The sequence below is a fragment of the Tachypleus tridentatus genome, chromosome 10 (genome assembly GCF_004210375.1).
Source record: "Tachypleus tridentatus isolate NWPU-2018 chromosome 10, ASM421037v1, whole genome shotgun sequence".
In the NCBI taxonomy this organism is placed as follows: Eukaryota; Metazoa; Arthropoda; class Merostomata; order Xiphosura; family Limulidae; genus Tachypleus; species Tachypleus tridentatus.
This window is the reverse complement of record NC_134834.1, coordinates 29,748,721-29,776,719: the sequence shown is the minus strand read 5'-3', so window position 1 is coordinate 29,776,719 and position 27,999 is coordinate 29,748,721. Positions and strand designations below refer to the sequence as shown.

The window sequence follows — 27,999 nt, the reverse complement described above, 5'->3', positions numbered from 1 at the left end:
AAAGAGAAACTTTAATTTGCTGACTGGTGTAATTATTATTTATTTATTTCAATTTTTATATACATTGTCTTCGAGCGCAAATAAATTTATACAGAACTGGAAATAGCATATTAATACATTGGTGTGTTTTTTTTCTATACACTGTCAAAACATTCAAGGTAGATGTTGAGAGAAAACAGGTGTTTATGATATATATTTTTAAAGTGACTGTAAGTATTCTACTGTATCAAAACTCTGAGGTCATATATTACTAAACTGTTTCACGTGCTACTGGAAAGCTGGTTTATAAACACTTTCAATGTACATTATATACATGAAATTTACAACGATAGGATGATAGATAATTCGATTTCTGACTACTCTCTAGTCTCAATTATAGCAACATATGAAAATCAACATTGCAGAATTCGCCTTATTTTGAATACAATGAAACCAAATAATTCTATGAATATGACAAAATGGAGCAGTAACATTTATGTAACTTAAAAGAAGTTTTGTCGGTTATAATAACACATAAAGAATAGTCTTTTAATATTTTTAGTTTCAAAGAAAAACTCTTAAACTATGACTTTTTAAACCTTTAGGTTGAAAAATAATTTTGATATTATACACTTATGTATATAGAAAACAAAACACACTCTATAGTTCTGAAAATACAAGTTTCATCGAAAACAACCAAAATACATAAACATGAGTAGAACTAATTACGTAGACGATTCTAGAAGGGTGCAGTAAGTCCTTAAGGCAATATCTGTCAGAACTATAAGATATTAGATCCAATACTAAAAATAAACGGCCATTCGATTTTAAAAGGTCATAGATGGTAAACAGAAAAAACACCAATTACTTACTTGTATATTTTAGGGCTTATATCAGATTAATCATTTTATTTACTCTCGGATCAAACATTCATTTTTCTTTCCAGTTTTTTTCGCAGTCAGTCTAACAACAATTTTGAACACCTTTGTTATTGTAAATATGTTTTATTAGTAATAACTTTGGCAATTACACTAGACCACCATATATTTTACTGTACCATTATATAGTTAGCCAGAGCTAACTCTAAAGTATATAATATTGTTAAAACCTGTTACAAATAAAAACATTTTTATTCATCTAAAACCAAGCAGTAAACTTTGATCTGTATAATTAAATAATAAAAAAGGATTAGGAGAATATTTGAAGGCGTGTACACCAAGTTATTTTGATGCACCTGGACGACATCTTTACTTTAGTGGAGTCGTGAGTTTATATCCGTGGAAATTCAAGCAGCATCTAATGTAATGGAAATAATAAAGATAACGTTTTGTAGTTTGTGAATGAAGTTAATAGTAATTTAAAGAATGATGTTCCAGGTCTTGGAACTGCCTCTTCTATCGTGGTGATGACCATGATTGTGCACTATTATCTACACCGCAATTTTCATTACTTCAATCTTTCGCGAGAAACGGTTAGGTCGTTCTTCGGTCACACGTCTTGATAACCTATCTAGTATTCTATCTAGATTCCAGTATTTTTCATCACTTTATTTTCATGAAACAAATGTTTATTTCGAGGTGTGAATGGAATATTATGAAACTTTCTGAGACTTTGCCAGTTTTAAACTATTGGTTATTTTATTCTCAACAGAACCTAGAGTTATGCCAAGCCTTATCATTGTGTATTCATGGAAACGAATATTGTCTTATTTTTTTATTATTATTAACAAAAACCTTCTTTAGCGGAAGTGAGTGTTGATATAGGTTAGGTTGAGGTATGATTGCCGAACCCAATGATATTTTGAATACACTGCTGGAAGAGATTTCCCTTGCATGGAGAGCACTGTAATTTCCCTTATATAAAATGTTGTACTCTTTGTTCCTTCATTGCTTGACACTATGAAAACGACGCCTGTGCCGCCATGGTTAGTATCTGCAGTGACATTACACTGCAGTAGCAGATACAGTTGTTTCAGATAAAGCGCTGCTCATTCTCTTGACAATGGAAAATTGTATTTTTAGGATTAAGAGCATCTACCGTGGAGTAATGAAAAGAGTATTATTTGTTGGTCATTTACGATACGGACACATACATATATATATACATACAGTTAGATATGGAAGTGTTTCGTTTATACTTACATGAATGTAATTACTTTTATCCGACTAGCAACAAAATTCACACTTATATTAATCAGTATCTATGATTCTCATTCTGTGCAAACTATATGGAATGATGTATTATTAGTCCTTTTATTGTTTACAAAAGCTTTTTAACGGATCATACGGATAAATTTTATAATAATCAGGAATTGTTTCGTTTGTCAGGTGAATAAATTGTCTAACTTTTCCAATTTTTGAGCTTTATTAACATAAACCGTTTCGTCTTTAGCATTTGTCTTTACTCGGCAATTTTTCTTTTACGATTTTAAGCAATAACTTAATTTATTTCATCTTTGTATTTGCAGTAGAAACAAAAGTGTAAATATTTAGCTTAAATTAAGTTTTCTAAAAGACATTTATTTGGTACACTGGCATTTTGAAAAATCTTAATCATTTACACGTGTTCAATGCAGTAAAGTTGATTTGTAGAAATCTTTGGTCCAAAATCAGCACGTGATGTAGTAGGATCATCAAAGTGTTTTCTAAAGTCAATAAACACGTCGTCAGAAAAACTGATTGAGCTACTAATGGAGTCTTGGGAACTGAGTTGTGAGCAATGTGAACTCATACCACTTGTTGAGTCACTTAAAGAATTGCTATGAAACCACAGTTTTCCTTTGGCTATACTGTTCAGACTTTTAGTACCTTGGAGTTCCGATTCACTGGAGGAACTAGGATGTCTTGTAGTGCCACCTTTTGACCAATAAGCACGAGGCAAACTGTAGCGTGAGTGAAAGGGGAATGGGTCTTTTGTTGCAGACGTCCTAGAATTTCTTGGGAGAGTTTCAGAACCATGTACAAGTATTTGGACTTTTTGTCCACCAATATATTGAATTTCTTCAGGATTAATATAAACAGAGGAAGATCTCATTGATTCATTCTTAGAAGTTGAATAACCTTCACTATATTCTGAGTGTTTTAAAGTTATATAACTTGTTGGTGTTTCCTGCAACATTTTTGGGGTGAGATAGTGAACTCTGTCTTCATTTGGTGTCTTTGGCCTTTCGTATATACTAGTTGCTCCTAATAAACCAGGGATTAGGCTTCGACCAGAAGTATCACTTGGAGTCGGCTGAGAATTAAAACTCTGCGAATTCGCTTGCTGCCTTAGAAACGTTTCATCTATCTCCAAACTTGCGAAACGATCTCTTAATAGGTTTAAAGAATTGTTTCTTTCGGTCTCGGTTTCTTCTTCTAAACAGAGATGTCTACTGGGAGCTTGTTCGTTTTTTGTTAGAAACTTCTTCAAAGACTTATTGTTTTTCCTTTCTTGACTAACAGTATCATCTAAAGATGTTTTACGTACAAATTTTTCTTTCAGTTTTTTAGTTTTGCATTTAAAAATAGATTTCGGGCAACAGAAGAACACAACGGCAACAACTACAGCCGAAGTTGAAGTAGATACAGTTGTTGCTATAGCAACTTCTGTTACTGGGAAAATTTTCTCTTTCGGAGTGACTATTTCTTTACAAGAAGTAGATATAGAGATCATGTTTTCTTTATGTAAGCTCTGAAGAACTAATGGAGATACTATATCTGGAAAATATTTCTCCGTTTCATCTACTAACTTAGAATTTATCGCTTGCACACAAAAGTCATATCCAGTTGAAGGAGAGAGATCTGTGACTGTATATTCGAAGCTTCGATTGCTTTGGGCTTCATTTATATCCACAGAGATTTCCGTTTCTGTAATGTTAAAACTAGCAAACTTCCGAACACGTATAACCCATTTCACAGAGTTGGGAGAATCGTTCAACGAGTTGTTCTGCATTACAAACCTTTCGGTTCTCGACGCTGTCACTACATTCAAGGTTAAGGTTATAGATTTGGGTTTTATATTCATTTGAGTAAGAATAGTTTTTATGCGAAAAGTATCAGACTTTGCGCGAATCTCTTTAACGTCTTCCGACGTTTCTACCCGTACAGTTGACGTTGTTATGTGGCTAACTGTCTTGATGGCTTGACATTTTTCCGGCTGTATCAAGAAACGACCGTTTCTAGCAAAAGAAATGCAAAGAACGTATGTTGTATTGGGTGCCAAGTTATTTATTTTGCTTACGTAAGTCACGTAAGTTGCTTCCGTCCGTAATTTTAAAGAATCTTTTGCAGCATAAGAAATATTTTGTTGCCCAGGATTAAGCGTCATTTTGTGAGGATTGTCGTTAGATGTCCGGAACAAGACTTTCCATTTGTCTTGGTCTTTATCCATTGTCTTCACTTTCCAAGAGACAGTTATGGAGTTTTGGGTACTAGACAGAGACAGCAATTCAAAGTCATCAAACTTATCAGACGTATAATCAACTTTCATCGTCTCATTGTGGTCCTCACACAAGGTTTCGTTTGTCAATTGTAACAAAAATTGACCTTTGACACTCGGTGGAGAACTACAGGTTGGTAGACGAATGACAGTGTTACTTCTGTTAGCCCATTCGTGAAGCCAGAAGACGTCACAATCACATCGAAGAGGATTTTCTGTAAGGAATTATAACGTTCTTTAATAAATAATATTTCAACATTTTCATATGTTTTTAATTACCATATAGAAGTCAAAAATCAATTTAGAACAAATTTATTAAATCCAAGGAAAACTTACCGTTTAAAAACAAATGTGAATTGCGGTTTTGTTGGTTGTTTTTTTTTCGCCGACATGTGTTTTGTGATTATTTAGATCAAACAAGGTTGTTGTGGTATGTTCCTATAAAGTAAACGTTCATTTTTTACAACTGTCTTTTGGTATTACGTCACCCTTATATTCACATATTTCAACTTTTTTTTCTTCTTCTTTTGTTTATAACGATACAGAGATCAGAGAATTCTAAACACGTACGTGTAAGAAGTAAAAATCCAGTCACGAAAATCCAGTACTGGATCCTTATAATATTATTAAACTGAATTCGTTTTCGACGAGACTTTCGAATAAGTGACTACTATATAAATGGGCCCGGCATGGCCAAGCGTGTTAAGACGTGCGACTCGTAATCTGAGAGTCGCGGGTTCGCATCCCCGTCATGCCAAACATGCTCGCCCTTTCAGCCGTGGGGGCGCTATAATGTGACGATCAATCCCACTATTCGTTGGTAAAAGAGTAGCCCAAGAGTTGGCGGTGGGTGGTGATGACTAGCTGCCTTCCCTCTAGTCTTACACTGCTAAATTAGGGACGGCTAGCACAGATAGTCCTCGAGTAGCTTTGTGCGAAATTCAAACAAACAAACTATATAAATGTTTATGTCTGTTTGTTTTAGTACTAAGTTATACGACCCGGCACGGTCATGTGGTTAGGGCACTTCATTCGCAATCTGAGGGTAGCGAGTTCGACCGTTGTACCAGCGGGGAACCGCGAATTTGAATACCCACCCGTTCCACCACACGTGATCGTCTTTCAACCGTGGGAGTACAAAATGTTATAAAAAACGAATAACTCAAAATGTCATGAGATGTGACTAAAACAACTAACCAGACTTAACACATCATATGAAGATAACAACAGGAAGTAATAAAAATCTGTAACAACCGAAAATTAGTCGTGATAAGATTTGTAAACGTTTGATAATAATAGAACGCCACTATTCGGTCTTGTAACAAACACAATAACAGTCCTGCTTCGTCAGTTTGTAAAAATGTGAAAACAGTGTTCCGACCATTGCTGTGTTTTTGCATTCCAGCTGGCGTGAAGAGTTCTGGATTGAGCGAAATGCGCCGTTGGCAATGGATTAGAGGAATATAGTATGTTTGGAATATTATTATTATAAGTAGGCCCGGTATGGCCAGGTGGTTAAGGTACTTTACTCGTCATCTGAGGGTCGCGCGTTCGAATCCCCATCGTACCAAACATGCTCGTCCTTTCAGCGGTGGGGGCGTTATATGTTACGATCAATCCCATTATTCGTTGGTAAAAGAGTTGGCGGTGGGTGGTGATGACTAACTGCCTTCGCTGTAGTCTTACGAATCTCACTATTCGTTGGTAAAAGAGTTGGCTGTGCATGATGATGACTAGCTGCCTTCCCTCTAGTCTTACACTGCTAAATTAGGGAGGGCGAGCGCAGATAGCCCTCGTGTAGTTTTGCGCGAAATTCAAAAACAAACAAACAAACCAATTATTATATGCATTTTAAATATTTTCAAAACCATTAAGAGACTCGATAAAAAGCAATGTAATATCTGAAAGTATAAACCTAATACTAATGTCTTATGACAAGTACATTTAAAGTTCCCAATTTGGAAAAGGCATTTAGATCATGATGATAATTAGGTTTAAGAATGAAATTTACCGCAACGGCAAGCACAAAATTTAAAGTAATTAGCAAAAACGTAATGTAATTTAACAAGTACCGTATTGCTGTGCCATGTAGGGAACAGTTGTATAGCTGATACAGACGGTATTTCTGAATTTCACGCAAAGCTACACGAGGGCTATTTGTGCCAACCGTCCCTAATTTAGCAGTGTAAGACTACAGGGAAGGCAGCTAGTCATCATCATGCACAGCCAACTCTTGGACTACTCTTTTACCAACGAATAGTGAGATTGACTGTAACATTATAATATCCCCACGGTTGAAAAGGCAAGCATGTTTGGTGCGACGAGGATTCGAACCCGCAGCCCTCATATTCCGAGTCGAACGTCTTAATCCACCTGGCCATGCCAGGGCCTGTAGTCTAGTTAACATTATATTATATATTCTTCTTTGTTCTCCCTCACAATTCTTTAAACGTTATAAATACGTTAGTGGAACAGACAATGTAGTCGCAAGAGACCTGCTACACTGGACCCTAAGAAGTAGGAGACCTTGGCCTACTCTATGGAGCCAGCTCGAGTTTCACACGACATACGTCCTTTTCTGGGCTTTGCTATTGTTTTTATTAGATTATACAAAAACATATGGAACTTGTCACAACATTTTTTTCTTCTGATGAAATTCTCCGAATTGCAAAAACAGCAACAAAACCTTAAATACCACAGTTCTATCGACATAGATCGTGGCTAAAGCAGACATAGATCGTGGGTAAAACAGTTTTCACTTTATTATTTAAAATGATCCAGTAATTTGTTACTCAGAATGCGACCTCGTCTTACGATTATATAGTTTCCACAGTTAAATTTCCAGAAAGACAGTTGTTTTCTGCAAAAGTCTACAATAGGAATGAACACTCTTTTCAACCGTCATGTTGATTTCTAGTTGTTGTACTTGCGCCAATAGTCACGTGTACTCTGCATTGGAGATCTGCCTTACCATGCCGGCGATTTCTCCTACTTTTAATGAATATTAAAAGTTTGATTCAATGCAACGATCTATTCGTCTCTAAAGACACAGACTCACGAGGAATTACTCTCATTTACTCTGCCTCAATGTCTTATTAGTAGTATTATGTTTACTGTATGCAAGGAAATAGTACGGTGTTGTAAAAATTATCGGATAACAAACAGCACGAAATAACTATTCATAATGACTGGACTGTAGCATCTATGAAAATATTATCTATTAGAAAGCAGAGTAAATTAAGTATAGTTGATTCTTTTGTTTCCCTTACTAAAGTATGTGATCGCTGCAGTGAAGAAAAATAAAGATCATAAGAGTGGCGTGGAGGGATAATTATTATTCAAGTCTTTTATTTGTCAGCGGCAATTTTACGGACTTACAATGCTAAAATTCGGGGTTTGATTACTACAGAATACAGCGTGCAGAAGATCTATTATGCTGACTTAAGTCTTTGCATTTACAGTGCTAAAATCAAGGATTCGGTTCCCCTTGGTGGGCACAGCAGGCGTTTTGTAAACGTACTAAGTGGACCTTGAGGGTGTGCACCTCGGTATTAATACTTACCTTATAACGTGCGTTATTTTTTTAATGAGATAAGCTAGTGAGATACCACATAGAAAAGAAATGGTTCCTTATATTACGAATAAAAATAACAGACAGTGTCACGCATATCTATTTTCGCTAGTTATAAATATAACCATATTAGATACATTGTATGAAAGTTTTTATGTTTCTTTCTTTAAGAAGACAATTTAGTAATAACCATTGTTTAACGCTGCGTGTAACCAGCTGGACAACGGACAGTCACAAGTTGCGCAGTAAAATACCTTAGTTATGTATTTTGATGTTTGATAACAATATCGCACGAGAAGAAACCAAATGACTACGAATACAAAAATTTATGTATCTTAAGTTGATTATTTGTCGTTATAAACTAAGTATTAACTTCGTTTCTTAACGAAGCCTCGTGTTGTTTGAAATCGAATTAGCCTTATCACTCGAACTCCAGAAAAATAGTATCATCTATTTGCCACTAGATGGCGTATATTTTTATCTGTGAAGGTAAAATGAGTTGTAATAAAATCACAATGCTGTTATACGGACATATATTAATTTTTTTATTGAAGACGTTTTTCTAACAAAATGATTTATTTACATTTTAAGTCGTTTGCTTATTATTTATCTTGTTCAAATTTAAAATAACAATAATGAAGAACAAACTTAATCTAATGACCTCACTCAGTATTGTTTGTTTGTTTGTTTTTGAATTTCGCGCAAAGCTACTCGAGGGCTATCTGTGCTAGCCGTCCCTAATTTAGCAGTGTAAGACTAGAGGGAAGGCAGCTAGTCTTCATCAGTCACAGCCAACTCTTGGGCTACTCTTTTACCAACGAATAATGGGATTGACCGTCACATTGTAACGCCCCCGCGGCTGAAAGGGCGAGCATGTTTGGCACGACGTGGATACGAACCCGCGACCCTCAGATTACGAGTCGCACGCCTTAACACGCTTGGCCATGCCGGGCCTCTCACTCAGTATCTAGCATTCAAAAATTTCCCTAACAGTACTTGAGCGATTGCTATTGTTGTATTTAACTCGTTCGTCTTTTTACCAGAATTCCTTGTAAAAAAATAGCTCATGCTCAGATAACTTTGTGGAGTCGAATGTAGTTCAAATAATGGGCTTAATGTTTATGTTAGTGTTTACGTTGCTTTAAATGTACGTCTCTCTTGTCATCAACAAATTTTCTTCATAAGTTTCATTTGTACAGTAAAGTTTAGTATATACATAAGTGAATAGTTTTTTGTCTTCTATTGTATCGTGCAGTTACAACAAAGTTGCTTAGTCTATTTGACACTGTCTCTAATCTTTAGCTACTGATCAGAGGGAAAGAGGCAAATCAGCAGCATCCCACCGTCATCCATCGACGTTAAGGGCTTTTCTGTTACATTTATAACGCACAGCTTAAACTTTAGAAAATAGTCTATGATATACACGAGTTCGAAACCCGGTTCGCCAACTTCAAAATCCAGAGGTCCACACATGGGTCACCCAACGCTTCGAGATATATATAGCTGGTTATTATTAATTGATTGCACTACACATGGGTCAACCAACGCTTCGAGGTAGATATAGCTGGTTATTATTAATTGATTGTACTACACATGGGTCAACCAACGCTTCGAGGTAGATATAATTGGTTACTATTAACTGGTTGTACGACACATGGGTCAATCAACGCTTCGAGGTAGATATAGCTGGTTATTGTTAATTGGTTGTACTACACATGGGTCAATCAACGCTTCGAGGTAGATATAGCTGGTTATTATTAATTGATTGCACTACACATGGGTCAACCTACGCTTCGAGGTAGATATAGCTGGTTATTATTAATTGATTGCACTACACATGGGTCAACCTACGCTTCGAGGTAGATATAGCTGGTTATTGTTAATTGGTTGTACTACACATGGGTCAACCAACGCTTCGAGGTAGATATAGCTGGTTATTATTAATTGTTTGTACTACACATGGGTCAACCAACGCTTCGAGGTAGATATGGCTGGTTATTATTAATTGGTTGTAGTACACATGGGTCAACCAACGCTTCGAGGTAGATATAGCTGGTTATTATTAATTGGTTGTAATACACATGGGTCAACCTACGCTTCGAGGTAGATATAGCTGGTTATTGTTAATTGGTTGTACTACACATGGGTCAACCAACGCTTCGAGGTAGATATAGCTGGTTATTATTAATTGGTTGTAGTACACATGGGTCAACCAACGCTTCGAGGTAGATATAGCTGGTTATTATTAATTGGTTGTAGTACACATGGGTCAACCTACGCTTCGAGGTAGATATAGCTGGTTATTGTTAATTGGTTGTACTACACATGGGTCAACCAACGCTTCGAGGTAGATATAGCTGGTTATTATTAATTGTTTGTACTACACATGGGTCAACCTACGCTTCGAGGTAGATATGGCTGGTTATTATTAATTGGTTGTACTACACATGGGTCAACCTACGCTTCGAGGTAGATATGGCTGGTTATTATTAATTGGTTGTACAACACAAAGATCTCCTGAACCCGGGATTGTCTTAGAATTAGAGCAAAAGCCAAAATCACGAAAGTAGAATAACGGTTAGCGTATTAACGTATTCAAACACACTCACTAAAAAACAACGATTTGAAACAAAAATACGAAGTCTGAAGTTAAGCACAAAGCTAATGAATGCCCTTTTTCTAACTTTGGGAGTCGACAGACAACCTGCTGCGCCACTGAAGACCATCTACATTCTACAGAGTCGAGAAGCTACAGGAGTCCAGTTGTGCTGAGGAATATAGTATATAATAGACACGAGTTATTCAACATGATTATTATATGATACGGCTGGGCCTGTTGTTTAACATATACAAAAGTATATGGCTACACTCCTTTACAGTATAATGTCTAAACCACCTAAATAACGAAAACAAATTCTTATTTTCGTTAAAACTAGAAAATAGAAAGCGTGGCACCTAAAGATTGTGAATGTTTCTTTTTTATGAAACACAAAAGTTACCAAAGAGATATAAAGGTTTTACTGGAGTGCCTCTGTTTTAGTTAGTATACCAATCACTTGTTTTCTTGTGTTTAAACGCCAAGTTACGTAATGGGCTATCTGCGTTGTGCCCACCACGGTTGTCGAACCCCTAACTTTAGTGTATAAGCCCTCATTTCTACCACTGTAGGCGTGTATGTGTGTTGTGCGTTTTTATAGAAATATTTTATATTTAAAATGATATCGAAACCTGTTTTGTGTAAACAAACAAAAGATCACCTGGTGGCTCAATGACGAACTCTGCCTTCAGGATAGGAGGTTTTATTTGTTGTGAAGTCTTGTACCAGATCAAGTACCAGTTTTTGTCAATCACATTACCAGATCTAAAGCCACAACGTTACTGTTGGAGTGTGTGAAAAATGCCTGATAAACAGGCTTAGTGAGTCACGATACGCAATAATACTTGAAACTGTTTTAATTAAGTCTTAGCCTCTTCATTTCCAGCGTAACTGCTTTACCACACTGAAAGTTAGCATATTTTACCTTGTATTTGGTTCTCTTCTATGATATACACGTTTCTGAAACTACCCAGTGTGTTGAGGTATATTACAATTTGTGTTTAAGTATGGCGGCTTTAGTTACTTAACTCCAGAGTAGCATAGTTAAGTTTAAGATGAACTTGTTAAACTAGGTATAAACAGGAAATGAAACATGTCGGGCAGCTAACGACTTGAAAGGCATAAAACTCGTTCCATAAACTTAACAACGTTGTTATGAAACAAGATCGATTGTTGATGACTGGAAATATGAAAACTGACTTCTTGAAATCAACACTAGGTGGCTTCAATTAATTTTAATAACTAAAATTAAATAACTGCTAAATTTTTCTGACCAATTCGTCAAAAGCTCGCACACAACTTGATTTGTATAATTTCAAATACCAAGTTTTGTAGGGCTTAGCTTTTATTAAAATAAGATGCTATTAATAAATTTAACCTATCTGTAATTGAAGTTTAGACTAAAATTATAAAATCGCACTAAAACGTTCGATAAAACACTGTCTCAGTATAGTGAACAACTTACCAGAGAAATTAAGTTCTTGTAGATTAGTGGGCAGAGAGTTAAGATCCAAAGTTTCAATCAAGTTCGATCTTAGGCTTAATCTTCTCAGCTCTGGTAGCATTTGAGCAGTCAGTTTGGGCAGCTCGGATATGAAGTTGTTACTTAAATCAAGGATTTTCAAAATGGGCAACCTTCTTCGGTACAATTGAGTAGGAAGTCTCGCTAGATTGTTTCCACTTAAGTTGAAGATTTCAAGGCTGTTTGTAACAGGTTCGATATTGAACTCTTCGAGGGTTAGGTTTTGAGCAAGCTGGTACAGATGATCTGAAACGGGTTCCTGGATGGTAAGCTTACGAACATCCGGGACATAATCGCTGGAAAAGCCAATCTGGTTGTAAGCCAGGTTAAATTCTCGAAGGTTAAACATCCATCGGAACTGTGGTCCAGGCCAAATAAAAACGATCTGATTGTACTGAAGGTTTAAAATTTCTAAAGAATGCAGAGTACTGAAAGCGTACGGAACAGAATGGAGTTTGTTGTGAGAAAGGTCCAAGTAGAGTAATTTGTTCTGAAGATGAGCGAAAGCGTCAGGGTAGACGTACTCTAGCTGGCTCTGGACTAGCTTTATTCTTTCTAAAGACTCGTTAAACTTCGGAAAGACGTACGGTAAGTACGGTATTTCACAGTCTTCTATCACAATGCTTCTAGGTTTGTATGAGGCGCCAATGAACCTGTTTAAGATATTTAAGGCATGAAGAACGTTATCGAGGGTTGTGTTCAGGCATTCTGTTGTGGTGTTCTGTTTAATGAACTTACAACCCAGTGGAGAAGGCATGACAGTCTGCGATCCACCCAAGCGTACTGTACTCACCAGGATCAGCAGAAGAGTAACTGGAGGCAGCACGAGTGATGTAAATTTGGAGTCTACTGTCATGGTTATAAAACATTCGCAAGTCTAAAGCAGAGCCAAAAAAGAAAAAAATATAGTAAGATGTTAAATTATATGAGGATTATCGAAGTAGGCACGTTTAAAAAATACAAAAAACGAAATTAATAAACTGAATAATGATTCATGCATTTAAAAGGAAGCAGTGGAAATTAAAACTCTCTTCCGCAGAGGAGTGGTCGAGAATAATGCATTTAGGTCCTGTATTTGTCTGCGCTTTTGTCACGAGAAATAATTAATCAATTTATGTGAAATTTTTACAGGAGATGAGGTATACCCATAAGATGGCCCTCCCCAAATCCAGTCTGGGTGCAAGTTCTGGATCACTTTGAAACATTTTTATAACGGAGATGTAGAACATTTTTTGAGCATTTTATCTGTTTGTTGGTAATAATTGTATAAAAACGTGGTCTCATTTGGACCGAATTTCAGGCGCACGTTGAAACCATAAAGTAAAAGAATTTGTAATATTTCTATTTGGTATTCTTTTATATGTTTAAATGTGTGTGTGTGTTTTTCTTATAGCAAAGCCACATCGGGCTATCTGCTGAGCCCACCGATGGGAATCCAACCCCTGATTTTAGCGTTGTAAATCCATAGACATGCCACTGTACTAGCGGGGGGCGATATATGTTTAAAGCTTGTATGCTTAGAAATTAGATAGATATGAGGTAAATTAGGATTGAAGAAATCTAATAATCCAATGTGAGGTAGAATTCCTATTGCAGGGCTGAGTTGGGGATAATAAACTGATCTACCAATAGAAAGTGTTTGTTGTACCACGTGGTATATAAATATCATAATCATTGAAGATATTTTGGTAAAGTTCCCATTGTCACCTTCAAGTCATAGCGGATAATACTTGTATTAATTACTCCCAAATACAGAGGTTAGGAGTTCGGTTTAGTAGAAAATGTTTGGTTGACCATTCCAACTTTAGAAATTATAAGAACTATTAAGGGTAACCAATAGTGAAAGGCAGTAGAAGTTTAGACATGATGGGTGTAAATAACCATTCAACTCCATACTCTGAATTAATTTTCCATATTTGCTGGCTAGTTTAACATCAGCGTTCGTATTTTGTCTTATACAAGAGATATTCCCAACACATATAGGAGTTATTACCACAAGCAATATCCACTACCACTATGACTGACAATGCAAATTCTACCAAAATATCTTCAGTTTATTTCATTATTGTTTTAATCGCCTATTAACAATTATTGGAGATATTTAGTTCGTTATATGTACCTCTATAAGACAGTTGTTTGATTTCATCATTTCGCCTCACACATGTATTTAAATATTCTATGCATTATTCCTCTTAAAGAATATAGGTGATTTTACTGTAAAATTTATAAACAATGACAAACGGAATAACGTAACATCTGTACTGACGTTTCGCTAGTTCGAATCTCTGTTGCACCAAACATGCTCGCCCTTTCAGCTGTGGGGGCGTTATGTGACGGTCAATCCCACTATTCGTTGGTAAAAGAGTAACCCAAGAGTTGATGGTGGGTGGTGATGACTAGCTGCCTTCCCTCTAGTCTTACACTGCTAAATTAGGGACGGCTAGCGCAGATAGCCCTTGTGTAGCTTTGCGCGAAATTCAAAACAAACAATACTGACGTTTCGGAGTCGTTGGGCTCTTAGATAAACCTGTTTTAAGTAATTGGATCAAACTACTATTTATACTACCCAAAAAATAACCATCTTATGGAGAGTAAACAATTTCACTTTAACATACGAAATTTAATCATATTTTATCACAATACATCTGTATTATAAAGTGACTTGTGACTGTGTGTTTCTTTACAATATTGTATCAAACATTTCCTTAGATTACCCTGCAACTTTCACGACAGGAAACGTAAACGTTCTCTTATTTTTTCTGTTTTATCATTTTCCACGGATGTGAAAACCTTTTTAAGTTTGCTCCACTTCTATCGTCTCCGAGTGGTATGAAGCTGCCAGGGATACTTGATTAGAGCCAATGCTTCCATCACAAATTATAACGTCTCCGAGTGGTATAAAGCTGCCAGGGATACTTGATTAGAGCCAATGCTTCCATCACAAATTATAACGTCTCCGAGTGGTATAAAGCTGCCAGGGATACTTGATTAGAGCCAATGCTTCCATCACAAATTATAACGTCTCCGAGTGGTATGAAGCTGCCAGGGATACTTGATTAGGGCCAATGCTTCCATCACAAATTATAATATTTTAAAAATAGTTAGGTTGATGTAAGGAAAATGGCAAGAAGTGTGAATTTTTAAAATATTTTATGTTTTTACACAACAGTGGATTTGTATAGCTATGACTTGTACGCTGTCAGAAACAAATCCAGAGCGTAGCGCCGTGGATATATTTATTTGCGTGTGTTTGTGTTTTTCTTATAGCAAAGCAACATCAAGCTATCTGCTGAGCCCACCGAGGGGAATCGAGTCCCTGATTTTACCATTGTAATTCTGTAGACTTACAGCTGTACTGTATATATATATTTGCTTTTATAAACAAATATTTTACGAACGAGAATACACACGTTTTCGTTTTAGTTTTCAGTAATTTCATGCAATTAATATATCTATCTGTAGGTGATTCGAAATCCATTTAAATGTAGTAAGTTAAACAAATTTGTCTTGTTCTTCAGCTGGTTTTGAATAAAGCAAGTCAGCCACTGTTGTTTGTAAACACCTTTTTTTCTTCTCAGTTGAAAAACTGGAATTATGAAGCCTAAACAGATTATTTTATCCTTTAACAGCTAATTATGAAGTGTAAACAGACTAATTTATCCTTTAGCAACTTATTACGAAATTTAAACAAATTATTTTCTCCTTTATCAACTTATTACAAAGTTTAAACAGATTATTTTATCCATCAACTACTTCACATTATGCCTCTGTTGTCACTTAAAACTTTGAATTTAATTCAAACAAATAATGTGTTTTAATTTAATGAAAACTCAATACATTCAAATAAAGACATAAATGACAGTTATAATATGCTGTATATTCACCTGAAGTTAATTTGGGTATGTTGGTGTAATTTCCTTTCAGAGGAGAAGCCAAACTTTAGATACATCACATTTCCTTTGAACTATGATTTTTTTTTTAATTCTCTTCTTCTCATAACATGGAAGAAAACTACTGTGCACTTACACTTTTATACCAGTCCTTCGTAGGGAAAGTCAACACCTTACCAACGAGACTTTATGCTATAAAACTGTTAATTAGTCACGTTATTTAAGTTTCGTGAAAAAAGACAAACAAAAAAACACAAACAAATAAATATCGGCTGATTTTCATGTTTGCAAGCGATACCTCTAAACGTTTGATTTCTGCCCGGATAAACAAACCTACGTGGATATATAAAACTCAGGCTCCATCTGGAACTTTACTATATGCTGCAACTGTTGGGTTCACGTTTTGTTCCAGCACGTGACTTCTTCCACGAATTTCATTGGTCTAGTCTTTCATTGGGCTCGTGGTATAAGGTCTCAAAAGACTTATTTTTGATCAGAGATACCTGTTTAGCAGCTTTAAAAGTAGGTCATCTTTTACCCTTTTTATAATCATTTTTACATGAAACGTATCAAAATACTCCGACTCAGTAAAAATACAATAAATGCGATGTTTACAACTATCAGATAAAGGTTTCTTACAATACTAAGCAAATCTTCTGATAATATATTCCTTTTGAATGCCTAAAACACTGGAAAGTAACTAAGGATAAATTACTGGCCAAAATTAATGTATTATCTCTATCATAGACGCGATTGGATGTACTGACTTAGGGTTGTAGTGTAACTAAATGAGACGGTAGAGATAAATACGTATTTTGCCCCGGCCCGGCATGGCCAGGTGGTTAAGGCATTCGACTCGTAATCCGAGGGTCGCGGGTTCGAATCCCCATGACTCCAAACATGCTCGCCCTTTCAGCCATGGGGGCGTTATAATGTGACGGTCAATCCCGCTATTCGTTGATAAAAAAGTAGCCCAAGAGTTGGCAGTGGGTGGTGATGATTAGTCTTACACTGCTAAATTAGAGACGGCTAACGCAGATAGCCCTCGTGTAGCTTTGCGTGAAATTCAAAACAAACAAACCAAACCAATTTCTGTTCAAGTATCGTACAATACTCAATTTTATAAGAATCGAAGTGACAGAAATTTTTCGTTAATAGAAAGTATCATTCAGAGATTAGCGAAAGGATTCTGTTTTAGTATCTACATATAAAACAGCTCTTCTATTTCTCTCTATCATCTGTATAGTTCTAACAGTCTTTGAGCTAGCCGTTCCTAGTTTTCAGAGTAGTAGACTAGAAGGTAGCCAGTTAGTCAGCACCGCCCACCGCCAGCTTTCGGTATACTCTTTATCAACGTATAGTAGGATTGACCGAACCTTGAAACGCCCCACGGGTGAAACGGTAAACACAGTTGTTTGTTTGATTTAGAAATAAGTCACATAAGACTGTCTTCTCTATCCAACGCGAGGACTGAACTCCGGATTTTCGTGTTGTAAGTCCGTCAAATTATCGCTCTCTCATCGAAGGTCGCAAGCATGTTAAGTGGTGGAATTTGAATCCGTGACCTGTAAATAACGTCTGTTGTCCTAACCACCAGGCTCTTGTATAGAGGAATACAAATCAGTAACACATAAGATACGGACTGTATTGTCCTAACCACCAGGCTCTTGTATAGAGGAAAACAAATCAGTGACACATAAGATACGGACTGTATTGTCCTAACCACCAGGCTCTTATATAGAAGAAAACAAATCAATGACACATAAGATACGGACTGTATTGTACTAACCACCAGGCTCTTGTATAGAGGAAAACAAATCAGTGACACATAAGATACGGACTGTATTGTCCTAACCACCAGGCTCTTATATAGAAGAAAACAAATCAATTACACATAAGATACGGACTGTATTGTACTAACCACCAGGCTCTTGTATAGAAGAAATCAAATCAATGACACATAAGATACGGACTGTAGAAAGTTCAGTTTTATCCAGTTCTGATATATAGAGAAGCTCACGTAAGACTTTTCTAATTGGCTGGTTTCCCAAACCTCACAGGTTTTATTTTTTGAAACTCGTATTCATTAAATACTGACGTGTGACGTAAGATTTAATGCCTGGCCAAAATTTAAATTCTAGCTTCTTGCTGTGAACTTTTTTTTTCAGTAGTATTTTCTTTGGCCACCTGCAAACTCTTTTACTTGTAAACCTATAAACACAACACGTGATGCTATGTGGTTGGTGAAATTTCCCGAAAAGTCACGGACAGCGGCAGAATATCCTATCAGACAGCATGGAAGTTATCTGGTGGCTTCATCTGCCTGGTGTACGACGATTCTCCCTCTGGAAAGTGTAATAATGCCCGATAGCCACCTGGTGTCTTTTTTCTATAGCAGTTTTAAACCCACGATATTGTTATTCAATAATGTTATACATTTATTAAATCCTAAAATATAACTAAGTTATATTTCTACACATAATCGAATCTATATTGACTGAAAGTAATAAGGAAATGGAAAAACAAAACATCTAGAATCGTTTATTTTTGAATTTCGCACAAAGCTACACGAGGGCTATCTGCGCTAGCCGTCCCTAACTTAGTAGTGTGAGATTATAGAGAAGGCAGCTAGTCATCACCACCCACTGCTAACTCTTGGGCTACTCTTTTACCAATCAATAGTGGGATTAGCTGTAACATTATAACGCCCCCACGTCTGAAAGAGCGAGCATGTTTGGTACGAGGGGGATTCGAACCCGCAGCCCTCATATTACGAGTGGAACGCCTCACTGACTATGTGGGGCCAACACCAAGAAAAATCAGTTACTATATCTTTAATATTTTAAATATTTGTCCTCCCAGTAAGTATATATATATATATAATTTAAGATGATTTTTATGTAAAAAATAAAAACACGTTTGTCCATTGTATGGTTTCTATAATTTGTAGGACCTCCGAAATGTACATCTACAATAGTTTGTTTTCCAGTCTCCCTGCATATTGTATCTGGTATTGACTATTATCTACCATGAACAATATATAAATCATCATTGTAGGGTAAAATGAATAGTCGATAATTTCGACATCAAACAAACGATATTGTTTAAAATGACACACCTTTGTAAAAGATCAAGACGTATGCGTATTAACACCCTTTCCGTGATTAGGGTTTTCGCCCTTTCAACCGTGGGGGCGTTATAATGTACGATCAATCCCGCTATTCGTTGGTAAAAGAGTAGCCCAAGAATTGGCGGTGGGTGGTGATGACTAGCTGCCTTCTCTTTAGTCTTACACTGCTAAATTAGGGGAGGCTAGCGCAGATAGCCCTGGTGTAGCTTTGCGAGAAAGCCAAAAACAATCGTTTCAAGCATGTACATTCTAATGTAATGAGCCCTTTAAACGCAACTGCACTTCTTTCTGGTAGGTAAATTAGATGCCTTTATTATTGACTGAATTTTCTGTTTAGAATAAGTCTTGAAAAAAAGTGTTTATGTACATATTCTTAAATAATCTTTGTAACAATAAAATATATTAAGTCTGGCTACTTTTGTCTGACCACCACTGTTAGAGCGCTTTGACGATCCCAGAGTGAAGAACCTTTATCTTGCAGTAACGAGTCGCGAACCCGCATCTTCAAATTCTCAGACCTAGCAAGTAGAACACTGACCCACTTTAAAACTGCTAATTCTGACATTTAATATAACCCTATTTTATCTCTTTCAGCTAAAACTGATAACTGTATTTTGGGTTTAAAAAATGGGTTTGTAATAACACATGCGGTTAAATGGAAACTAATAATATTATTTCACTGAGTTGAATGAACGTTCTGAATAATCGCTTAGATGTGTACATAGAACAAACGTTTCCATATAAATAATTTTAGCAATGTCTCAATGTTTCTTTAACAAATAGGAACTTCTGTTATTTGAAGTCTGGGAAAGGCTCTTTGTTATCTCATTGGTGTGAGATTTTTCCAGAATAACTTTGACGTTGTTAATTAACGGGCCCAATTTATGTGTTAAACTACACAAGATGATAGCTAAGGAGAAGCGGGTGGTTATTGGGTTTCGTCCAACACATTGAAAAAACTGTTCACTGTGTTTGAAGGAAAGGAAACTTAAGGTTTAAATTCTAATTTCTTAGAATAAAAAAAAAATGTATATCCGGTATTAATATGCGTTGTTACAATTTGGGCCTTGGCAGAAAACTCTCAGGTGCGTGTGACCCTTCAGATTGACCTGTTGGTTGTCGATTGAACTCTACATACGTTTATTTGTCTGTATCATCGTATTCATAACCCACAAAAACAAGCGAGCAGTACGTTAGGATCTTATAATCTACACGTGAATACATACATCAGGATCTCATAATCCATTCCTGAATAAATAGATTAGAGTATTATACTTCACATATGAATACATATGTTAGGATCTTATAATCCATTCCTGAATCAATAGATTAGAGTATTATACTTCACATATGAATACATACATCAGGATCTTATAATCCATTCCTGAATCAATAGATTAGAGTATTATACTTCACATATGAATACATACATCAGGATCTCATACTCTATTCCTGAATCAATAGATTAGAGTATTATATTTCACATATGAATACATACGTTAGGATCTTATAATACATTCCTGAATCAATAGATTAGAGTATTATACTTCACATATGAATACATACATCAGGATCTTATAATCCATTCCTGAATCAATAGATTAGAGTATTATACTTCACATATGAATACATACGTTAGGATCTTATAATACATTCCTGAATCAATAGATTAGAGTATTATACTTCACATATGAATACATACATCAGGATCTTATAATCCATTCCTGAATCAATAGATTAGAGTATTATACTTCACATATGAATACATACGTTAGGATCTTATAATACATTCCTCAATAAATAGATTAGAGTATTATACTTCACATATGAATACATACATCAGGATCTTATAATCCATTTCTGAATCAATAGATTAGAGTATTATACTTCACATATGAATACATACGTTAGGATCTTATAATACATTCCTGAATCAATAGATTAGAGTATTATACTTCACATATGAATACATACGTTAGGATCTTATAATCCATTCCTGAATCAATAGATTAGAGTATTATACTTCACATATGAATACATACATCAGGATCTTATAATCCATTCCTGAATCAATAGACTAGAGTATTATACTTCACATATGAATACATACATCAGGATCTTATAATCCATTCCTGAATCAATAGATTAGAGTATTATACTTCACATATGAATACATACATCAGGATCTTATAATCCATTCCTGAATCAATAGATTAGAGTATTATACTTCACATATGAATACATACATCAGGATCTTATAATCCATTCCTGAATCAATAGATTAGAGTATTATACTTCACATATGAATACATACATCAGGATCTTATAATCCATTCCTGAATGAATAGATTAGAGTATTATACTTCACATATGAATACATACGTTAGGATCTTATAATACATTCCTGAATCAATAGATTAGAGTATTATACTTCACATATGAATACATACATCAGGATCTTATAATCCATTCCTGAATCAATAGATTAGAGTATTATACTTCACATATGAATACATACGTTAGGATCTTATAATACATTCCTGAATCAATAGATTAGAGTATTATACTTCACATATGAATACATACATCAGGATCTTATAATCCATTCCTGAATCAATAGATTAGAGTATTATACTTCACATATGAATACATACGTTAGGATCTTATAATACATTCCTCAATAAATAGATTAGAGTATTATACTTCACATATGAATACATACATCAGGATCTTATAATCCATTTCTGAATCAATAGATTAGAGTATTATACTTCACATATGAATACATACGTTAGGATCTTATAATACATTCCTGAATCAATAGATTAGAGTATTATACTTCACATATGAATACATACGTTAGGATCTTATAATCCATTCCTGAATCAATAGATTAGAGTATTATACTTCACATATGAATACATACATCAGGATCTTATAATCCATTCCTGAATCAATAGATTAGAGTATTATACTTCACATATGAATACATACATCAGGATCTTATAATCCATTCCTGAATCAATAGATTAGAGTATTATACTTCACATATGAATACATACATCAGGATCTTATAATCCATTCCTGAATCAATAGATTAGAGTATTATACTTCACATATGAATACATACATCAGGATCTTATAATCCATTCCTGAATCAATAGATTAGAGTATTATACTTCACATATGAATACATACATCAGGATCTTATAATCCATTCCTGAATGAATAGATTAGAGTATTATACTTCACATATGAATACATACGTTAGGATCTTATAATACATTCCTCAATCAATAGATTAGAGTATTATACTTCACATATGAATACATACATCAGGATCTCATACTCCATTCCTGAATCAATAGATTAGAGTATTATATTTCACATATGAATACATACGTTAGGATCTTATAATACATTCCTCAATCAATAGATTAGAGTATTATACTTCACATATGAATACATACATCAGGATCTTATAATCCATTCCTGAATCAATAGATTAGAGTATTATACTTCACATATGAATACATACGTTAGGATCTTATAATACATTCCTGAATCAATAGATTAGAGTATTATACTTCACATATGAATACATACATCAGGATCTTATAATCCATTCCTGAATCAATAGATTAGAGTATTATACTTCACATATGAATACATACATCAGGATCTTATAATCCATTCCTGAATCAATAGATTAGAGTATTATACTTCACATATGAATACATACATCAGGATCTTATAATCCATTCCTGAATCAATAGATTAGAGTATTATACTTCACATATGAATACATACATCAGGATCTCATAATCCATTCCTGAATCAATAGATTAGAGTATTATACTTCACATATGAATACATACGTTAGGATCTTATACTCCATTCCTGAATCAATAGATTAGAGTATTATACTTCACATATGAATACATACGTTAGGATCTTATACTCCACACATGAAGAGATACTTTGCAATGCGACGACTAAAGGGGAATAGTTTTTAAATTATGTTTACAACAACAACAAAATCTTCAAAACAAATCGACCAAACTATAATATTGAGAATTGTGATTAGTTTCAAAGCTACCGAAGTTTTGTTGTCAAGTGAAAAAAGAAGTTATGAGTTGAATTTATCGAAGTTTTAAGATATTACCACTTGACTGTTTATATGGATAAAGGATTTTCTTATCTGAGTAAAAGTGAATAAATATAAACTGTTTGTAAAGGTAATATAACTAAATTTGTAAAGGGCCGATGGAATAAATGTAACTTGGGGTAAATATAACTGATTCGCAAATACCTGAGATAAATATAGCGTGTTTGTAAAGACCTGTGGTAAATATAACTGATTCTTAAATACCTGAGGAAGATGTATCTTTTTTTGTCGTTTTCTTATTCGGTATAAACATAGCATTGTTGATTTTCAATTATAAATTCGTTTTTTCTAGTTAACTAATGTTTAGTTTATTTCCAATGGTTCCTTGTTTACCATCCAGAAATAGAACATTAGGAGTTAACCCCTGAAATTATATCTTACTCATTTTATTGGCAACACGATGACTCAACCTATTAAAATTATTAAATGTTTCGAACAACACATGTCATATCATGACGAGAAATAAAGATTTTAAAGTAGCTTCTGGTATCAACAATGATTTTTTCGCGTTTCCATGACACAGCGAGGTGTGATCTCGAAATTTATAAAAAACTACTTTAAGACATCAGAAAATTATTTTAGTTTCACAGATAAAATGACATCTGCAGACGAAGAACAGTTTTTCCCGCAATTTGCTGACCTAGGCGAGTCAATATGCATACGATGTGAACGACCTCTGGAGGCAAGCACGTGCTGAGATTGGATATAAACCAGTTATATTTTGTTGTTCGTGATAGGAGTGACATACGAAAGGGGTTGTAACACCTAAAATTCTCACGACAACTTTCAGTTATTCGTATTCTGGGTATAGACGAGATGCAAATAAGCCATATCACGAACAGAGGGAATGTCGTTGGATAACTATATTTTTTACTGTTTTTTTCTTTTAGTACTTACGTATTCTTTCAACTTTCTGTCAAGTTATTTTGCACATTGTAACAGGAAACTGTTAAATTCTTAAGTTTCCTGTACTTCAATGAATTGTTGTTATCTACAGTTCATCTTGTCCTAATATTAACATTTGAATTTCATGTCTAAAAATTTACGTAGCAGAGAAAAAGAGAGAACGTGATTAGTTGAAATAAAATCAGAACTTAGAAAGAAAAACCAACAACCAAAAAACAACTTATCTTTCAACTAGCTCTAGCTCTGTACGGTTTCAAAAAGAGAGTGAATACGGTTATTCAGTATATATGTAAAAACAACTGGTGTGGATAAAGAAATCTCTATAAAGAGGAGCGAACAACGTTTCGATCTTCTTCGGTCATCGTCAGTTTCTCGTCATCACGGATGGTTATTCAGCTTTCTCTATATGTTCCATAGTATAGATTAATAGTAAACAGTTAAGGCTCTTGACTTGGTTTGGTTTGTTTTGAATTTCGAGCAAAGCTACACGAGGGCTATCTGCGCTAGCCGTCCCTAATTTAACAGTGTAAGACTAGATGGAAGACAGCTAGTTATCACCACCCACCGTCAACTCTTGGGCTACTCTTTCACCAACGAATAGTGGGATTGACCGTCACATTAAAAAGCCCCCACGGCTGAAAGGGTGAGCATGTTTGGTGTGACAGGGATTCAAACCCACGATCCTAAGATTACGAGTCGAGTGCCTTAACCACCTGGCCATGCTGGGCCAAGGTTCTTGGCAGAACTATTCTTTTCAAGAAGACCTGGCATGGTCTGGTGGTTAGAAAACTGCAGACTGAATGTTCAAATTGCTAATTTTTCATGTAGTTGGTATAGTCCAAAAATTTGTATTGTAAACTCTTCCTTTCTTATTATATATGACTTATATCGTCCGAAAACTTTTATTACAAGATGCTTTCATATTCATTGTCACGGATACAATATTATTATCCAATAATATATTTTAATTGGATCGATGTCATTAATCTCAAACGTTTGATTATACTGTAAGATATTAAAAAACGTCACGCTATTGATAAAGCATAAAAAATCAAGAATTAGTAAAAAATACGAAATAGAAATACATGCACATTAATGTGAAGTGTGTAGTTTTCGTAATGTCACATCATATTGGGGCCCGGCATGGCCTAGCGCGTTAAGGCGTGCGCTTCGTAATCTGAGGGTCGCGGGTTCGCGCCCGCGTCGCGCTAAACATGCTCACCCTCCCAGCCGTGGGGGCGTATAATGTGACGGTCAATCCCACTATTCGTTGGTAAAAGAGTAGCCCAAGAGTTGGCGGTGGGTGGTGATGACTAGCTGCCTTCCCTCTAGTCTTACACTGCTAAATTAGGGACGGCTAGCACAGATAGCCCTCGAGTAGCTTTGTGCGAAATTAAAAAACAAACGAACAAACACATCATATTGTATTAAAACATAATATTCTAAGATCCTAGAATAATCACAAGGAATATTTATGAGTAGTAACTGAGACACTTTAGGCGCATCGCAAGAGGGCACTACATGCGTGTCGAGGAAGGGGAAGAGAGAATGATGTCATCAAAGATGACGAAGTCATAGTTCCAAGTTTTACTACCAGATATCGCATCGTTAGGGACAATTTACTAAACCGCCATAACGCAACACTAATTCATTTATTTATAATAAAATTATCATGAAAATGACAATTAAGACTATGATTTTATAATTAATTAGTGCTAAAGAGGGCGATACTGTAATTAAAAGCTAGTTAATCAAGTACTTTCAATGAGATGAAATATTACTTATTGTAACAAGATCGCAATATATATTTTACCAGTCACACAATGTATGTCTGTAGGCTTAAATCGGTATTATACAATAAATAAAACTTACAGAGCAAAATCATTGATAAAATGTTTAATATGTCATAATTAAAACTTTTATTAGTTTGCGACAACATATTTTACACACGTTACACGAGATTTACACGTGTGAAAACCATCATTTTAACAACAGTCCGTAGACAAGTCATCAACGTGTAGATTTAACTGTGTTGAACTCACTATCTGTAATAACAATAATAAACGAGTGACTTACTGCAAATTGAACTGTGACCTTGTCATATTTCATGACACAACCCTCTCTTCCTCTTCTGTGGCGCTCTCTTGCGGTACGTCTGAAGTGCCTCCCTTACTACTTTTAACTATTCCTTTCAGAACTTGCACTGTTGTTGATTATCTAACATTACAACAAATTCATAATAGTGAGTTATCAATAACTTCAAAATATTTAAAGTATTATGTTAATACAGTGAAAAGTGTGGGTCGGGATGGTTTAACGAGTGACGTTCTGGGCTACGAACAGAAGGTCCAAAGCTCTTGTTACGATATCGCTATTCATTCTTCGCGTTTTTATCTGGCGGTGATAATCAGTTCCGTTAATTTGGCTCACATGTGGATACGCCTGTGTGGTATAGGGTGCTGCTGATTGGTCGACTTCTCCCTAATGTGGATAAGCCCTTCTTATGTCGGGTGCTGCTTACGGCTGTTTTCCCTCTATTCAGCTGCTTACTGGCTGTCTTCCCTCTATTCAGCTGCTTACTGGCTGTCTTCCCTCTATTCAGCCACTTACTATCTGCCTTCCCTCTATTCAGTTGCTTACTGGCTATTTTCCCTCTATTCAGCTGCTTACTGGCTATTTTTCCTCTATTAAGCTGCTTACTGGCTATTTTCCCTCTATTCAGCTGCTTACTGGCTGTCTTCCCTCTATTCAGCTACTTACTATCTGCCTTCCCTCTATTCAGTTGCTTACTGGCTAATTTCCCTCTATTAAGCTGCTTACTGGCTGTTTTCCCTCTATTCAGCTGCTTACTGACTGTCTTTCCTCTATTCATCTGCTTACTGACAGACTGCTCTCCATTCAGCTGCTTATTGGCCATCTTCCTTCTATTTAGCTGCTGACTGGTCGTCTTACGTCTTTCAATAATTTAAAACCCAGCACAGCTACTGGCGAGTTCTGTGGGTTTCTTATCTGGCAGTTTAACCCATGTTTCAATTATATGTTATTCAAACTGGCAATACCTTCGTCAATATCACATTGCTCTTCGATAAAGTAAAAAGTTGCTCTTTTATGCTAAATAGTTTCCATTGTAAAAAAAAATGGTTCCTATCAATAATCTGAAATATATGTGTAAACTAGTTGTTTCTTGGTAAAGTGCATTTGTTAAATATCTAAAATAATTAATTTTTTGACCTCGAACTACTACAAAGTAGAACGCACGACAACTACCAACCTGTAAATTACAAAACTTCAATTTTATTACAGTTGCTTTCTACAGTATTACCAAGAAGATGTTAACCCGTTAAACAACACACGGAATTTGGACCTTGTCCTACTTAGCACGGCTTCTGTCGCTCCTTTGAAATAAACTTCTAGAACGTGCACGTAGTTTCTCCGTTCCCATTTTACCGAATGTCGTTCACTAAGATTCGTTTGTTCATTATATAAATTTTAATATCACGAATTTTCTGATTTAATTTACGTGTTGCGGTTCGTACATTGTTTAGTTATGTCCATGTTTAAACAAACAAAAGGTATTAACAAAAGTAAGAAATATATTGTAGATCTAATTCAGCTACCAATACAATTAAAATGACAATAAATAAAGATGGAAGAGTAACACTATCCGACGTAACAGTGGGTGAGACATGGGGCCCCAGGAAGGTGAAACTAAGTCGTTCTCCGGAAGGTCTACATACCACGTTTGGATGTGAACGCGCACTCTTAGAGTTTGATCAAGTAATGTGTTTAGACAACTGCAAATGGAGGAATAAAACATG

General features: G+C 35.4%; 1 protein-coding gene across 3 annotated transcripts; it reads right to left on the bottom strand.

Annotated features, from left to right (window-relative positions):
* Positions 1–3: 3 nt before the first annotated feature.
* On the bottom strand, positions 4–26,924 carry LOC143228969 (uncharacterized). Of its 3 annotated transcripts, XM_076460509.1 has the most exons (4): positions 15,972–18,603; positions 14,802–15,126; positions 12,031–12,964; positions 4–4,613 (listed from the first exon to the last, which is right to left on the bottom strand). In XM_076460509.1, exons 3-4 carry the CDS (start codon positions 12,941–12,943, stop codon positions 2,536–2,538), a joined length of 2,991 nt encoding a protein of 996 aa, XP_076316624.1. In that variant the 5' UTR covers positions 12,944–12,964; positions 14,802–15,126; positions 15,972–18,603; the 3' UTR covers positions 4–2,535. The 3 variants fall into 3 exon arrangements, with proteins under 3 accessions (XP_076316624.1, XP_076316622.1, XP_076316623.1); XM_076460507.1 differs by lacking the exons at positions 14,802–15,126; positions 15,972–18,603 and adding an exon at positions 26,258–26,924; XM_076460508.1 differs by lacking the exon at positions 14,802–15,126 and having other exon boundaries at positions 15,972–18,602.
* Positions 26,925–27,999: the final 1,075 nt, after the last annotated feature.

What these genes read in the sequence shown, in the direction of transcription:
- LOC143228969 (XM_076460507.1), bottom strand. Translation starts at nt 26,290, where the DNA reads ATGAAATATGACAAGGTCACAGTTCAATTTGCA. An exon ending in AGGTCACAGTTCAATTTGCA is followed by an intron (nt 12,965 to 26,257) that starts GTAAGTCACTCG and finishes GCTCTGCTTTAG; the next exon opens with ACTTGCGAATGTTTTATAAC. An exon ending in ACAAGAACTTAATTTCTCTG is followed by an intron (nt 4,614 to 12,030) that starts GTAAGTTGTTCA and finishes AATTCCTTACAG; the next exon opens with AAAATCCTCTTCGATGTGAT.